The 15004-nt window shown below is 35.3% G+C and overlaps 1 protein-coding gene across 1 annotated transcript in view; it reads left to right on the forward strand.

Annotated features, from left to right (window-relative positions):
* LOC145713580 (fibronectin type III domain containing protein 3C1-like) overlaps positions 1-15004 on the forward strand; it is an 86430-nt gene that overhangs the window by 11801 nt on the left and 59625 nt on the right. Inside the window, exons 5-21 of the mRNA XM_081792441.1 lie at positions 1514-1772; positions 2354-3250; positions 3762-3814; positions 4143-4285; positions 5909-5968; positions 6319-6457; positions 7047-7100; positions 7215-7336; positions 7421-7595; positions 8945-9031; positions 9266-9404; positions 9964-10032; positions 10854-10972; positions 11084-11189; positions 12398-12504; positions 12706-12819; positions 14270-14419. Coding sequence (XP_081648567.1) covers positions 1514-1772; positions 2354-3250; positions 3762-3814; positions 4143-4285; positions 5909-5968; positions 6319-6457; positions 7047-7100; positions 7215-7336; positions 7421-7595; positions 8945-9031; positions 9266-9404; positions 9964-10032; positions 10854-10972; positions 11084-11189; positions 12398-12504; positions 12706-12819; positions 14270-14419 — 2793 coding nt within the window. The remainder of the gene's footprint in view (positions 1-1513; positions 1773-2353; positions 3251-3761; positions 3815-4142; positions 4286-5908; positions 5969-6318; positions 6458-7046; positions 7101-7214; positions 7337-7420; positions 7596-8944; positions 9032-9265; positions 9405-9963; positions 10033-10853; positions 10973-11083; positions 11190-12397; positions 12505-12705; positions 12820-14269; positions 14420-15004) is intronic.

Consider the following 15004-nt stretch of genomic DNA (forward strand, 5'->3'; position numbering starts at 1 on the left):
TGCTGGGGATCTGGTGTATTAGCTGGGGTGGGTAGGCAAGGTGCACGGGGGCTGGAGGGGCAGGCTTAGCTCGCTTCTCCTTAGGTGATCCACTTCAAGAGGGGCCCTGTGGTAGCGGGAGGGAGTCAGATCCGCTGCCGGAGGTTTGGCTCCGCAGAAGCACAGAGTTGGGTGTTTGCGCGGAGCGAGCAAGTTCCCTGGCAGGAACTGGTTCCCTTTGGGATTTTGGCTGGGGGGTGGGCAGGGGAGATGGCGCTGGTGAGCGCCTTTGTTCCCCGCCAAGCTGAGCTCTGCCGTCCGGGGGCTCAGCAGCTCTCCCTCCCTTTGTCCTCCAGCCTTCCCGCTTTCTGAGCAGAGCTGTTAACTTATGACCTCCCAGACGCTGAGTCGCGCTTGCTGTCGGAACACAGTCCGCCCGGCCCCTCCACTTTTGCCAGCCAGACTTGGGGGCTCTGCTTGGCCGGCGAGCCGCCCCTCCGCCCCGGCTCCCTCCCGCCAGTCTGTGGAGCGCGCTCCGCCTCGCCGTCCTTCCTACCCTCTTCCGTGGGTCTCTCGTCTGCTCTTGGCTCCAGAGACTCCGTTCTGCTAATCCTCTGGCGGTTTTCTGGGTTCTTTAGGCAGGTGTAGGTTGAATCTAAGTGATCAGCAGGACGCGCGGTGAGCCCAGCGTCCTCCTATGCCGCCATCTTCCGGAACCCCCCAATATGGTTTGATTCTAAATGGAATTATCTATTTCAACAATACCTAACAAAAATACAAATGCATATACTTTTTCACCTAGCAATTCCATTTTGAGGAATTTATCCTACAGATTTTTTTTTATAAATTTGGAATAATAAATGTACAAGACTATTCATTACAATATTCTTTATAATCTCAGAAGGTTGGAAACAACTCGTGCTTGATAATGGAGAACTGTGTATAATGGAGGACATCCACATAATGGAGTACTATGCAGCTGTGAAAAAATGTGGAGAAGTTCTATGTACTGATATAGAAAGATCTTTAAGATATATTGCTAAGTGTAAAAAGCAATGTACTGATATAAAAAGATCTTTAGAATATATTGCTAAGTGTAAAAAGCAATGTACAGATGGTAATAGTGCAAATTATGCTACCTCTTATGCCATAAAAAGGAGGAAAATAACAACCTGTATTCTTGCTTGTATAGACAAATTCTGGAAGGATTCATAAGAAACTAAGAACAATCATTATCTATTGGGGGAGTAGATAAGGTTTAGGAGGGAATTTATTCATATATAGTTTTTTATACTTTACGGTTTTAAACCATGTCAATATATTATCTATTGTCAAAAAATTACCTTTTTGAAAGCTATGGTTGTGGAGACAAGAAAGAATTATCTTCTGCTTGATATAGTTTCACTTCATTATTACTTTTTGATCCCTTAGGTTTTCTAAATTAAGACCACAGGATATAAATCTAACACTTAGTAGAAAAATGCCAACTTTTATTAATTCCAATATGTTTATATGGTTCTGTCTTCCAACTTAGGTGGTGGAAGAAAATGGTATTCGTAAAATTATCATTGTGCCTCAGACATCTGACTATCACACAACCATGCCTGCTCCTATACAACAATTACCACACTTCATTACACCATCCTCTCCTATATATCCACAAGGTGCTCAACTTATGCATCCCCCAACTCAAGGGGAATTTCCACCACCTTACATCAAAGAGCCTATGCCACAGCAGCTGCCACCACCACCGCTACCACCACCAGCAACAGTTATATACCACGAGCAACAAGGTAGTATATAATTTTCTTAAACAGGAAATATTTTGAGTTTGTTAAAATTAACAGCTTTGGGAAAGTTTTGGGAATGATTGCATTTCATGCATGTATATTAGATTGATAAAAATAAGTACTGGTTTCTATCTTAGATAAAATGCTCATAAACATAATTTTCTATAAATTTTTTGTACTTTGATATAACACGTGATTTATGATATTTATTTTTACTAATTGGGTCAATATAATCATACCGGAAATTTATAAAAGAATGTTTTGATTATTAATTTCATGCAGTGGGAATAAAAAAGACACTGAAGGGTCAACATTACAATCATCTTAGAACCTTAAAATTTGGAAGTGGAGATATTCCCTGGGAAAACACTATCTGTATTTGCTCATGTTTTCTTTCTGTACATATCAAAACATTATAGAAACACACACACACATACCTAATATCTGTATTACAGGAAAATAGGGAAAATTTGAAAAGCTAAACATGGCTTATCAGTGTTTTTTTGCTGGTTTGAGGAATATATTAAAAAGACCCTGAGATAGGTAATTATAATTATTAAGCAGTAGTCCATTGTCTCTTTTAGAAACTTATTCCCATGGAAGAGCAAATTATAACCAGTTTGATGAAAGGGCTGCTAAAATGGAAGAACATATGAAGAAAAATCTGGGAGAATGTCAAGGTGGCGTACACAATAGCTATATGGTTAACAACACCTCTTTGCTTGTGAACAAAACCAATGATTTCTCCAGTATTCCTCCAACTCCAAGCACTTACACTGTGGACTATGCTCCAAGTACCTACACTGTTGACAATACCTTAAGCACCTACGCTGTGGAAAATACTACACAAACCTACACTGTTGACAATACATCAAGTGCCTACACTGTAGACAACACTTCAAGCACTTTCACTGTGGACAATGGTCCAAGTATGTACACTGTAAACAATGCTCAGAACACCTACACGGCTGACAATATTCTCAGTGCTTACACTGTTGACAACCCTCCAAGCACTAACATTGCTGATAATACTCCTAGCAATTCTTCCACTGACCATGTCCCTAGTACTCCCACTACAGACAGTGCTCTTCCTTCCACAATTGATAGTGTTCCAAACCCTTCCAGCACTAATTATGTCCCCACGGCTTCCACTTCTGACAGCACTCCCAAACCATCACCTATTGACAGCACTCCAAGCCCTTCCATTTCTGGCCATGCTTCTAACACTCCCATCTCTGAAAGTGCTCCCAGCACTCCCATCTCTAAAAGTGTTCCCAGCACTCCCAACTCTGAAAGTGCTCCCAGCACTTCGGCCATTGACAGTGATCTCACTGCTTCCAATGCTGCCAGCAATTCCAACACCGTCAGTGCTCATGTTGAGACTAGCCATGGAAAGAAATGGAGTGCTACAAGAAGTAGAGACATCAAGCAGAAACCAGATGGAAAACAAAACAAAGCATCATCAAATGCTGCAGAAAAAGGTAAGGTCAAGAGTTTAATTTTGTTGCCAATGAATAAACATCCTAATGTTTAGGAATCTCAGCACGTCTTAAATATTTAGGTGCCATTCTCTATTTTCATTTCCTCTTGTCTTCTTTGTATCCCTAAATCTAAATTCTTAATGAAACCACAGTTGAGATTCCTTTTTAAATCATGGAGAAATGACTATCCTCATGCAAAATGTGTCATGTATCTTATATGCACACCACATAATTTTTTTCTAGTTGCCTTCCAGTGAAACATTGCAGATTATTTTATAGTTGTAATTCACATTATTTCATTTAAATTGGGAACTCTGTCTTTTGTTGGAGTTTGTTTAATAATATACACTTTACACTGCTCTCTTCTTTTAAAACTTTAATGTAAATTGCTACCAGGTGTTTAGTGGTTCCCCTGGTGATGATGATGTATTTGTAGTTGGATGATAGATATCTAACTTCTTTCTCTTGTTTTTGCCAATGTAATATTTTATTTTGGGGTGTTTTCTTTTAGAATGCATAACAGAACGTGGAAAGTCATGCTGTTTCAGCATTGAGAAACCTATAGTAAGTAACTAAACTGAAACTTTAAGCATTTCTTTTAATTTACCTTTTCACTCTAAAATGTGCAAGTTCACTGATATTTTTCTCTAGTAAAGTTTTAATTTGAAGCCTTGACCTGGTTAAAATTTCATAATCTCCTTTAGCTATACATAAAGATTCAGAATGGCATTATTAAAGATAATATTAATGGCATTGTTTAATCACAGTATTTAAGCACCTAATATGAGGAGAACAATATTCTTAGCATCAAAAAGATGTAAGGAAAGATATATCATAAGTTACAGATTATATTTTTTAAATGTCCCACTTGAATTTTTGTTATTTATTTTAGGTTTCTGATATTCAAACAAGATCTGCTGTTATTTCATGGAAACTACATGGTTCTAAGAAGTGTAATCACACCAAATCTCCTGTGACATTTGAACTGGCAATATCTAACAGTGGTAAAAATGGAAACTATAAAAATCTATATATGTAAGTCTCTTTCTTTTTAATCATCTCTCATTTCTCATAATTAAATTCAAATATTCTATCTAAATGTATAGACCTCAGCTTATACCTAGACTGAGTTCTAAAGATTTTTTCTGAACATTTTCCCAAGCTTTAAAAGCAATTTTCTACTAAAATAGTTTTACACGTGGTGGGAGGTTGCCAGGTCAAAATCCATGAAATTCAATGAATTGTAAGCATGTTAGTGCTGAGAAGGACCTTAAATTTCAACTGGTCAATTCTCTTCATTTTACAACTTTCCTATTTAACAAGTTTATAGTCCAGGGAGAAAATGTTCCCTCCAATTCTCCCTTCTCTTTTTTCACTTAGGTCATTTTAGGAAAAAAATTCACTTTATGGTTGGCCTTTGGTGACACAAATGAGGTATTTGCATTGCAATGGGATTTATGACTTGGGCTTTCTTCAAATATTCATTACAGAAGCTAGTTATAAGGTGGAGCTATGACAGTAGCAGTATGAGCTTAGGAATGTGCTCAGAAGATAGAACCAGGACTAGGGAGGATAGAGTGGAGGACACAGCAAAATTATACCCAACCACTCTTAACAAACAGCTTCTCAACTGAATCAGGACATGCAGTCTGAAAAAGAACAAACTGAGAGACACAGTAGAAGGGAATCACAAGTGAGGAAGAAGGAGAAATTCTCTTGCCCACCAAACAATCATGCAAGATATGTCAGAGATCTGGAGCTGTCTGTACAGCACTTTAAAAATCATAACACATCTTAAACTTCATTTGCTAAAATTTGTCATCTTTACACAGAGACTCAAAGTGAAAATTTAAGTGTAATTAGTTATAATGAAAAGTTTTACTTCCTTTATAATTATCAGGTAGAAATTTTAAATTTAAGAATTATAATACACAGTCTTCCACATTGGGTAGAGGGATGGGAAGATGTAAAATGTGATTAATAGCTATTTATGAAATTAAGTTTTGCATGAGGTTACATGGTGGTCTTTTTCGGTGTTATGTATTTCATAAAAGTCTGTTTTTTATAAAAATATTCTAATCACCCTACAACCTTGAGTGGCCTTTGCTTAGAAGTATCAGTCTTTGCTTAAAAATAATAATCTTTTAGCACTTTTTAGAGGCTACTTCTGGGGTTAGAGCCTGAAGGAACTCTTTGAGTTGGTAGAGTACACCTACGTACTTATGACTGTTTCAGAAAGACATAGGTGTGAAAGCACAGACACTTTATCCACTGTAGCAAATAGGTCCCCCCCCCCCCAGAAAGATTTCCCTGTGTAACTGAATGAATAAATTGCACAATGCACAGTGTCCTTGAGGCTTTTCATATCAACACTATTTAAAATAAGCTAATTAAAGATAAATCCATATTATTACAGTGTGAAGAAGTTGTAGTGGTAAAATTATAAAATTTCATTTCTTAAAGCTATATTAATTTAGCATGCAAATGAAAAATTTGAAGTATTAGTATCACTTTTTTGCATTCATATAAAATGGGCTAAATTTATCTAAACTTCAAGAAAAATTGTGCTTCTTTATCACTTGAATATATAAGATTACAACTGTTAATTAGCTATTAAATATGTGTGAGATCATTTATAAACAAAGATTATGTTCACAGTGGTGATGGAGTTACATTTACTCTACTTGATCTACAACCATCCATGGCCTATTTTGTAAGGTAAGAACTCCATCCTGCACAATCTCCACCCACCCTGTAGCCAGGAAGACTCCCTAGTCTGTATCAATTTACTACTTATGATTTCTGCAGTCAGGCTTACTACTGCCAGGAGAATGGCCTTTCCTTCAAGCTTCAGAACAGCCCCCCGAAAATCCAACATTAGTTTACTTTTTGTCATTTAGAACTGGTGAGAGGGTGATTTGGAAACCATTATCTGTAACAATCCAAGTTTGCTCTATTAGAAAATGTTTTATAATTATCTCCTAAGGTATATCTGGAAACTGAAGTACCCAATTTACTACATGTTAGGATAAATATCTGAAAGCTTACAACTATCATTACATTTTTAGAATCACAACCATAAGAGGCTCAGCACACAGAACTGTGTCTGAACTGGTTAGCTTCACAACTCCAGGTTGTGAACCAGACCCTCCACCTGCACCCAAACTAATTAACCGATCCAAGAGCAGCCTGAATTTACAGTGGAAAGTAAGTATTCTACCGCCAAAGTCTCCTCCACTTTTTATTTAAATACATTCTTTCTACTTTGTCCTGAATTTTAAATATGAAATTATGCATGCCCCACCTGATCTATTTCCCTAGCACTTTCCCTTTTCCATAATCGTCTTTCTCTTCAATCTATATCAAGCATCAAGTAAATTGAGAAATGTCAATCAGAATTTCAATTAGTAAAAGTTGAAGTGTCAATTTCGACAACCTAAATTTATTTATAAGTACCACATGCTAACCAATTGCGCCAATGGAGCTCCACTACAACCTAAACTTACTTATAATTGTAGTTACCAATAAATCTACCTCTTAACTTATTTAAATACTAACTTCCTTTGTCACATAAAACTTAGAAAACACAAGACCTAGAATTTGAGCATGCCTTATAGACTGTAAAAAAAAAAGTGCATTTTAACTTTAAAATCTGGATTGCTTTAAAAACAAAATGTAAGCAAGTTTAATTTTACAGTAATTTCAATCACCTTAATTATATAGTGTGTGTATGTGTATATATATATCTACTGTGTAAAAACATCCCATCATAATTTTATCTTTTTGATATATTTAGGGTTCCAATGATAATGGTTCCAAAATAAATGGCTTCCTTTTGGAATGGGATGAGGTAAACTGTTTTATTTTGGAAAAGCACTTCTTTATAAATGGTTATTAATGTTATGGTAAATTTTTATATTTGCAACATTTTATAATATTCTAATATTTTGTGTCTATGATTAAGGGCAAAGGTGAAGACTTCAAAAGTTGCTATACGGGTACCATGAAACAGTACAAAATCCTTAAACTAAATGCTTCTACAAAATATTCATTCAGAATAGCTGCCAAAAATAACTTTGGCTTGAGGTACATTGAATTATTGCAATATTTAAAAGTCTGCACTTCAATAAGAACCTGAAAATAATTTTTCCACATTAATTTATTTTTCAGTGATTTCAGTGAAATAGCAGTTTTCCATACATCAGGAACTATGCCTCCAACACCTTTACCTCCTAAGCTAAAAGAAGCAGGAATCTGTAATTTGACACTAGAATGGTGTGCTCCAACTAACACAAACCCAAATGACAGTCTTACTTATGTACTAGAAATGGAGGAAGAAGGATCTGTAAGTTTTCTTTCCACATGTTTTAATCTTAAACTTCAGTTTTAGGTACAATTTATATGCATTTTATACTAAAAAACCTTAGATTTAAGCTAATTTATTTTTTTAAGTTTTTATTTAAACTCCAGTTAGTTAATATACAGTGAAATATTAGTTTCAGGTATACAATTTAGTGACTCAACACTTACATACAACTCCCAGTACTCATCACAATAAGTGCATTCCTTAATCCTTATCACTTATTTAAACCATCCTCCTACCCACCTCTCCTCTGGTAATCATCAGTTTGTTCTTTGTAATTAAGAGTCTGTTTCTTGCTTTGTCTCTGTCTCTTATTTTTTCCCTTGGTTTGTTTTGTTTCTTAATATCACATATGAGTGAATCATATGGTATTTGTCTTTCTCTGAGTTATTTTGCTTAGCACTATACTCTGTAGTTCCATCCATGTCTACTAACAATCAGTTTATTCTCTATAGTTAAGAGTCTGTTTCTTGGTTTTCCTCTCCTTTTTTCTCCTATGATTAAGTTAATTTCTACTCAATCAAACTGTATGATTCCTGAGTCTCTGTATTCTGGATGGGACCAATGCAGAGCCAAGGTTAGGCAAACCAGCGCAGGGAGATTTTCCCTGAAAATTAGCTAAAAGCAGCAGCACCCATAACAACACAGTAGATACTCAGTGAAATGTGTTAGTTCTTCAATTTTGGGCCTATCCCAGATGACCTTGCATGGTCACAGAGATCTTCTGCATACTTCTACCTAGGCAAACCCTTTTCTTCATCTCCCTGGATTCCTGATGTGGGTGGGCAAACTGTTTCATTACATTCTGAACTTTCAAGTCTATACTAAATGAGCTAGTCAAGTTAAAAAGCAGCTGTAAATTTTATATTACATATATTTTACATTTTAAATGAAGAGACTAACATTAAGAAGAGTTCTATATGATTAATATGCTAAGCGCCTTCATATACATTATCTCATTATATCCTGAAAAAAGAAAATGAGCCCTTTAAAGTAGAAAGTATCAGGGTGCCTAGGTGGCTCAGTCAGTTGAGCATCCAACTTGGCTTTGGTTCAGGTCATGATGTGGGTTCGAGCCCTGCATCCGGCTCCATGCGGAGCCTGCTTGAGATTCTCTCTCTCTCTCCCTCTGCCCCTCTCCCCCACTAACTCTCTCTATATAAAATAAATAAAATGAAAAACAAGTTAAAGTATCTCCTTTTTTTTAAGAGAAACTAAGGTTCAGAGAGACTAAGGGACTTGCTCAGGACCACCCAGATGGAAAATAGGTTGAAGTTGGAACTTGAACCCAGGCCTGCCTGATTCCTAAGTTTATTGTCTTTCATTTCCAGGGCTTGGGTTTTAAACCTAAATATAATGGAGAAGACCTCTCATGCACTATAAGAAATCTTCAGAGAAGTACTACATACAAATTTAGGGTATGTAGCTATAATTTCTAAATTTGTATCGTATTTTAATATTAAATTATACTCATCACTGGAGATAAAAAGAAATGTCTTTTTTGGTTGAAATTAAATGTTATTTTGCATTTAGTTCTCAGAAATTTTTCGTCAAATAACTTGCTTTATAATATTATTTGCAAATTATGCACACTTTCAAATCAGACATTTATTTCCAGTGGTCAACCAAGGTATTCTCTTTTACTCAAACAGATTTTTGCCTACACTTTGGAAGGAAGGAGTAACCCCAGTGGAGAAGTAAAATACACTACTTGTCCAGATAAGCCTGGATCCCCTAAAAAACCATATATAAAGGGAAAGATCTATGCACACAGAGTAAAAATTGGATGGGGTAATGTTTTTGTATTTAAAATGTACTCTGTCTTAATATTAACTACTGAGAAGAAATCTTCCCTAATTGCCCTCAGCTTTATAAAATATTCTCTTAATTATTTACATAGGAAGTATTTCACCATATAAATTAGTTATAAGTGATGTTTTTCCAGTTCTCTGTTGAGTTCTCTATTGCTATCTCATTAATTCACACATGAACAAATCATTAAATTTTTATGAGTCCTTAACAACTATAGTTATTCCAAGTAAGAGTATATCTAATTTAGAGGCCACAATTAAAACAATACATCAATGATAAATGTCAACTTGACAAGAAAAATATTTTTATAAATTATTTTGCCTCTAAACTGGAAAAATCAAATTCAAGGTACAAATACTTAGTATTTTAGTCTTTTCCAAAGAACTTTAAAATCTCACTTTAAATGTTTGATGTCCAATATTAATATTCTATTGTGTCATGTTTATATTTTTTCTCCATAAAAAATTAATTTATAAATTTCCAGTGAAAGACTTTTAAGTTTATTCAAGAATAATTTTAATTTTACTTCTCTTTCTAGAACCACCACAAGATAATGGTGGGACATACATTTCAAGTTACAGTTTAGAAGTTAGTGAAAATTCAAATGGTAAGACATTATGATTTTTTTCAAAGTTAAATTACAGGGGTTTTTTAAGTTTTTATTTAAATTCCACTCAGTTAACATCCAATGTAATATTAGTTTCAGGTGTACAATATTCAATACTTCCATACAACACTGGGTGCTCATCACAACAACTATGCATCATGATTTTTTTTAAGTTTTTTTATGTTTATTAATTTCCTGAAAGAGAGACAGAGTGTGAGCAGGGAAGGGGCAGAGAGAGAGCGAGACACAGAATCCGAAGCAGGCTCCAGGTTCTGAGCTGTCAGTGCAGAGACCAACGCGGGGTTCGAACTCAGAGACTGGGAGATCATGACCTGAGCTGAAGTCAGATGTTTAACTGACTGAGCCACCCAGGCACCCCATATCATGATTTTTTTTAAGTTTTTATTTTGAAATAGTTTATACTTACCTAGAAGTTGCCAAAATAGTATAGAGAATTCCCATATATAACCTTCATTCAGCTTCTCCTAAAATTAATTTCTTACATAACCATAGTGCAATTATCAAAACCAGGAAATTGGCATTGGTACAATGCTATTAACTAAACCCCAGGACCTACTTAGATTTCTCCATTTTTTAGTGACAAATTATGTTTACTTACTGATCTTTTATTATTTTATGTCTAGTTCTATAAGGAATATAATTATTGTAAGTAGGTAACTGGACCTATTGTAAATAGGAACTGGACCACAGTTAATTTCCAAAATGCCTATTTCTCGGCATATACATGAGATAATAATGGGGCCCATAGATTTATAAGCTACCTATAAATAAATTGGATAAATTTGCTTTCATCCCTTCAGTGAATTCCTGGAAGATAATCTACAATGGAACCACAAAGGAATTTCTATATGATCACCTGCAACCTGGTACTACATATAAACTGAGAGTCTTTTGTACTTCACCTATAGGTCAAAGCCAGGTGAGGAAACAGAGAGGGAAGTTTTTAAATTAAGGATTTGTGTTTTAAAAATTGTTTTAAAAACTGAACTTGAATTTAATATAATCATAAGGTATTTTGTACCTCTCTTAGCCTTCAGATATATTGACTATTCAAACACCTAATCTTTCTCCTGCATCTTGCCATCCTCCACCCTTGAATGGTGCGGCAAAGACCAGAGAAAACAACATCAAATGTGGTGAGTCTTCTTGTAGGATTTGAATGACTTTACCTAAATTACTTGTTTTGTAACCTCTGATTTTAATTAATTAATGTTATTAAGGGGCAACTGGGTGGCTCAGTCAAGCATCCAACTTCAGCTCAGGTCATGATCTCAGGGTCCATGAGTTTGGGCCCAGTGTCGGGATCTGTGCTGACAGCTCAGAGCCTAAAGCCTGCTTTGGATTCTTTGTCTCCCTCTCTCTCTGCCCCTCCCTGACTCACTTGTTCTCTCTCTAAAAAATAAACATTAAAAAATTAAAATTAATGTTATTAAAGCAGAGCAAGTAGGTTTTTCAACTACAAAATTGAATATTTAGAATATTTAGAAAACTGTTTCTTTGTAATTGAAATCACAAAAATTTCTGGAGTATAATTAATATTCAATGTTATATTAGTTTCAGGTGTACAACATATTGATTCAAAGATTCTATATATCAGTGCTCACCACAATAAGTATACATACCATGTGTCAATATTATTGATTATATATATTCCCTATGCTGTACTTTTCATCTCCATTACTTACTTTATTTATTTTTATTTTTATATTTATTTATTTTTGAGAGACAGAGTGAGACAAAGTGAGAGTGGGAGAGGGGCAGAGAGAGGGAGACAGGATCAGAAGCAGGCTCCAGGCTCCAGGCTCTGAGCTGTCAGCACAGAGCCTGACGCGGGGCTCGAACCCACAGACCATGAGATCATGACCTGAGCCGAAGTCAGACACTCACCCAACTGAGCCATCCACGCGCCCCTTACTAACTTATGTTATAACTGTTAGTTTATACCTCTTAATCCCTTTTATATATTTTCCCATCCCCCCACCCACCTCTCCTCTGGTAATCACCAGTTTGTCCTTTGTATTTAAGAGTCTGGTTTTTTGTTTGTTCATTTTTAAATTCCACATATAAGTGAAATCATATGGTATGAAGTAATATGGTCTCTCTGTATGACTTACATCACTTAGCATAATACCCTCTAAGTAAATCCATTTTTTAATGGATTTTTAAACTTTTTAAGTGTCTTTAAATTAAATTTAAAAGTTAATTGACACAAACTAATATAATTTGTATTTTCTGTTACTTTATTATGTGCTTTGACATTGTGTCTTCTAAAATTATTTTGTGTTATTTTAACACCCTTAAAATTATTTGCAATTTTTAAAGTTTATTTTGTACATTTTTGTAGACAATCCTCCCACTAATGGAAACTTGGAAGCATTTGCAAATGTCAAAAAGGCAGAAGGTATCCAAGATGACAAACGAAGGCACCCTGGCTCCAAAGTGAGATGCACAGTGAGTAAATTAATTTCTGAAGAATCCAGTTTCTGGTTAAAAGCAGTGAATAGTGCTGGGGAAATTATATTGTTCAGTTGTCCCATTCATAGTTCATTTCACTCTGGATGAATATATGCTTCTACTTCCTGTCAAGATAGGGAGTAACTATACCTGCACAATCATTTTTGTGTTTTCTTATTTGTTTGTGTTTATTTGTAGTCTGGATTTCATTCAATGAAGTGTGAAAGTGCACCAGTCCCAAGCCCTCCTTCTCAATGTGGTACACCTATGGTAACCTGCAAGGGTCCAACCTGCATTGCTGTTAGCTGGGAGGTATGTTCTCAACTTATTTTTTTTAATTTTGTTCCATAAGAGCGCAGCAATTGCTTTAGTATGTTTTTGAAAGTACACAACTCCCTAAGGAGTCAGAGTTTAGATTAAGGTCCCATAAGGCTTGGATCATGATTCTAGAACACACATAAAACCTGATACTAGTACTATTAGAAATGCTAAGATTATAGTAATCTTGCTTTCCAGATCCTATTTTTATGGAGATTATTAATTTGGAAAACCAAATAGACTATTAATAGGAAACTAATTTAATTCTTAAAACCAAAATATGAGGTAATAAAATTAAATGAATTTATAATAAAATAAATAAATAAATTTATAGAATCTATTATTTTTTTTTAACTTCACTGGGAAATCTCTGGTCATGTTTGTTTGCATGTAACTCTACAATATGACACATTAAAATGTGGCTATGAGATAATGAAGCTTAAAAAAATGTTTTGCATCACCATAAGAGACTCTTAAAAATTTTTTAAATCTTTATTTATTACTGAGAGACAGAGACAGAGCATGAGCATGGGAGGGGAAGAGAGAGGAGGAGACACAGAATCCGAAGCAGGCTCCAGGCTCTGTGCTACAGAGCCCGATGCATAGCTCAAACTCACAAACTGCGAGATCATGACCTGAGCCGAAGTTGGAAACTTAACCACCTGAGCCACCCAGGCGCCCCAAGAGACTCTTAAATACAGAGAACAAACTAAGGGTTGATGGGAGTGGGGGGTGGCGGGGTGGGGAAAATAGGTGATGGGCATTAAGGAGGGCACTTGTTGGAATGAGCACTGGGTGTTATATGTAAGTGATGAATCACTGGATTCTACTCCAGAACCAAGACTACACTGTATGTTAACTAACTAGAAAATTAAAAATAATTAATTAAAAATGTTTTGCATTCATGTGAATACATTCCCATTTAAGCAAGCTGAAAAAAGTCGGCCTAATTATTAAGCCACCTAGGCAACTTTGAATTTTTCTTCCATTTTTCCCAGACTCTAGGAGAGGGTTTCTAGTATTGACACAAAAGCTTTTAATCTGATAATAATAAATGATAGGTCTAATTACAGCACTGTACAAAATCCAGAGACTACTGGATTTGTGTTTTATCCCACTATAATCAATAGTAATGTTAAGCAACATTAATATATCTAAGAATGCTCTTTTTTAAGTAAGCTATTTGAGAATAATATTAAAATTACAAACAGGAATTTATCAAATATGTGCAATTAGCCAATCTTTTCTCTTAATTTTGAGACTTTTAATGTCAGTTACAGTGCTCTGTCTTGTGTTTAATTATTTCTATTCTTGTCTATATCTCATACCATTTAATATATTATGAGTTTTGACATCAAAAGATCATATTGTAATTCTCCACAGTATCTAGTATAGTGACAATTTATAGAAAAAAATCAATTTCTGTTTTTGTTGAATCTTTTAGATTCCTGTATGTAATGGTGCCGAAATCACAGATTACAGACTAGAGTGGGGAAAAGCTGAAGAACCGATGCACTTGATATATACTGGCCCTTGTCTGAGCTATGAAGTTAAAGGTCTCATTCCTGCAACTACATATTTTTGCAGAGTTCAGGTAATCCTAACAGTTATTTCAATGTAAACAAGAGAACAGTTATTAACCTATGCTACCCACATCCATAATACTGGCACCATTTCCTGTGTAGTGAATAGAAGGGAGTCACAGAATTCCAAATGTTAAATATTCCTCATGTTCAGCAACATCATTCTGAGCTTCTTCATCTGGCATTTAAAGCCCCCCCATAATCTGGAACCTACTTTTATTCCAACTTGATCTGCCATTATGTTTTCTACAGTTCTGTTTCCCAAATTACCTTGAACTTAACAATCACCTGAAATGCTTGTTTAAAATAGATTCCTACACTTCCACTCAGACCTACTGAATCAAAATTTCTAATCCAGTGACTTGTTAATCCATAAAATTAAAAAGCACTGTAAGTGATAATTATCATTAATTAGGAAAAATGTCAGAAACCATTTCAAACAAACAAGTCTATTCTACCACCACCCCAAGTATGCCTTGTACATTTGCTCATACCTTGTTTTTTGCCTGTCTTGTCCCATAAAACCAAGCTTTTGCATGAATGCTTCCCTGAAAACCGTAGCTAGAAGTGATTTCTTTCTCCTGTGAATTACCATA

Source organism: Panthera onca, chromosome X (genome assembly GCF_046562875.1).
Source record: "Panthera onca isolate mPanOnc1 chromosome X, mPanOnc1 haplotype 2, whole genome shotgun sequence".
NCBI classification, from domain to species: Eukaryota; Metazoa; Chordata; class Mammalia; order Carnivora; family Felidae; genus Panthera; species Panthera onca.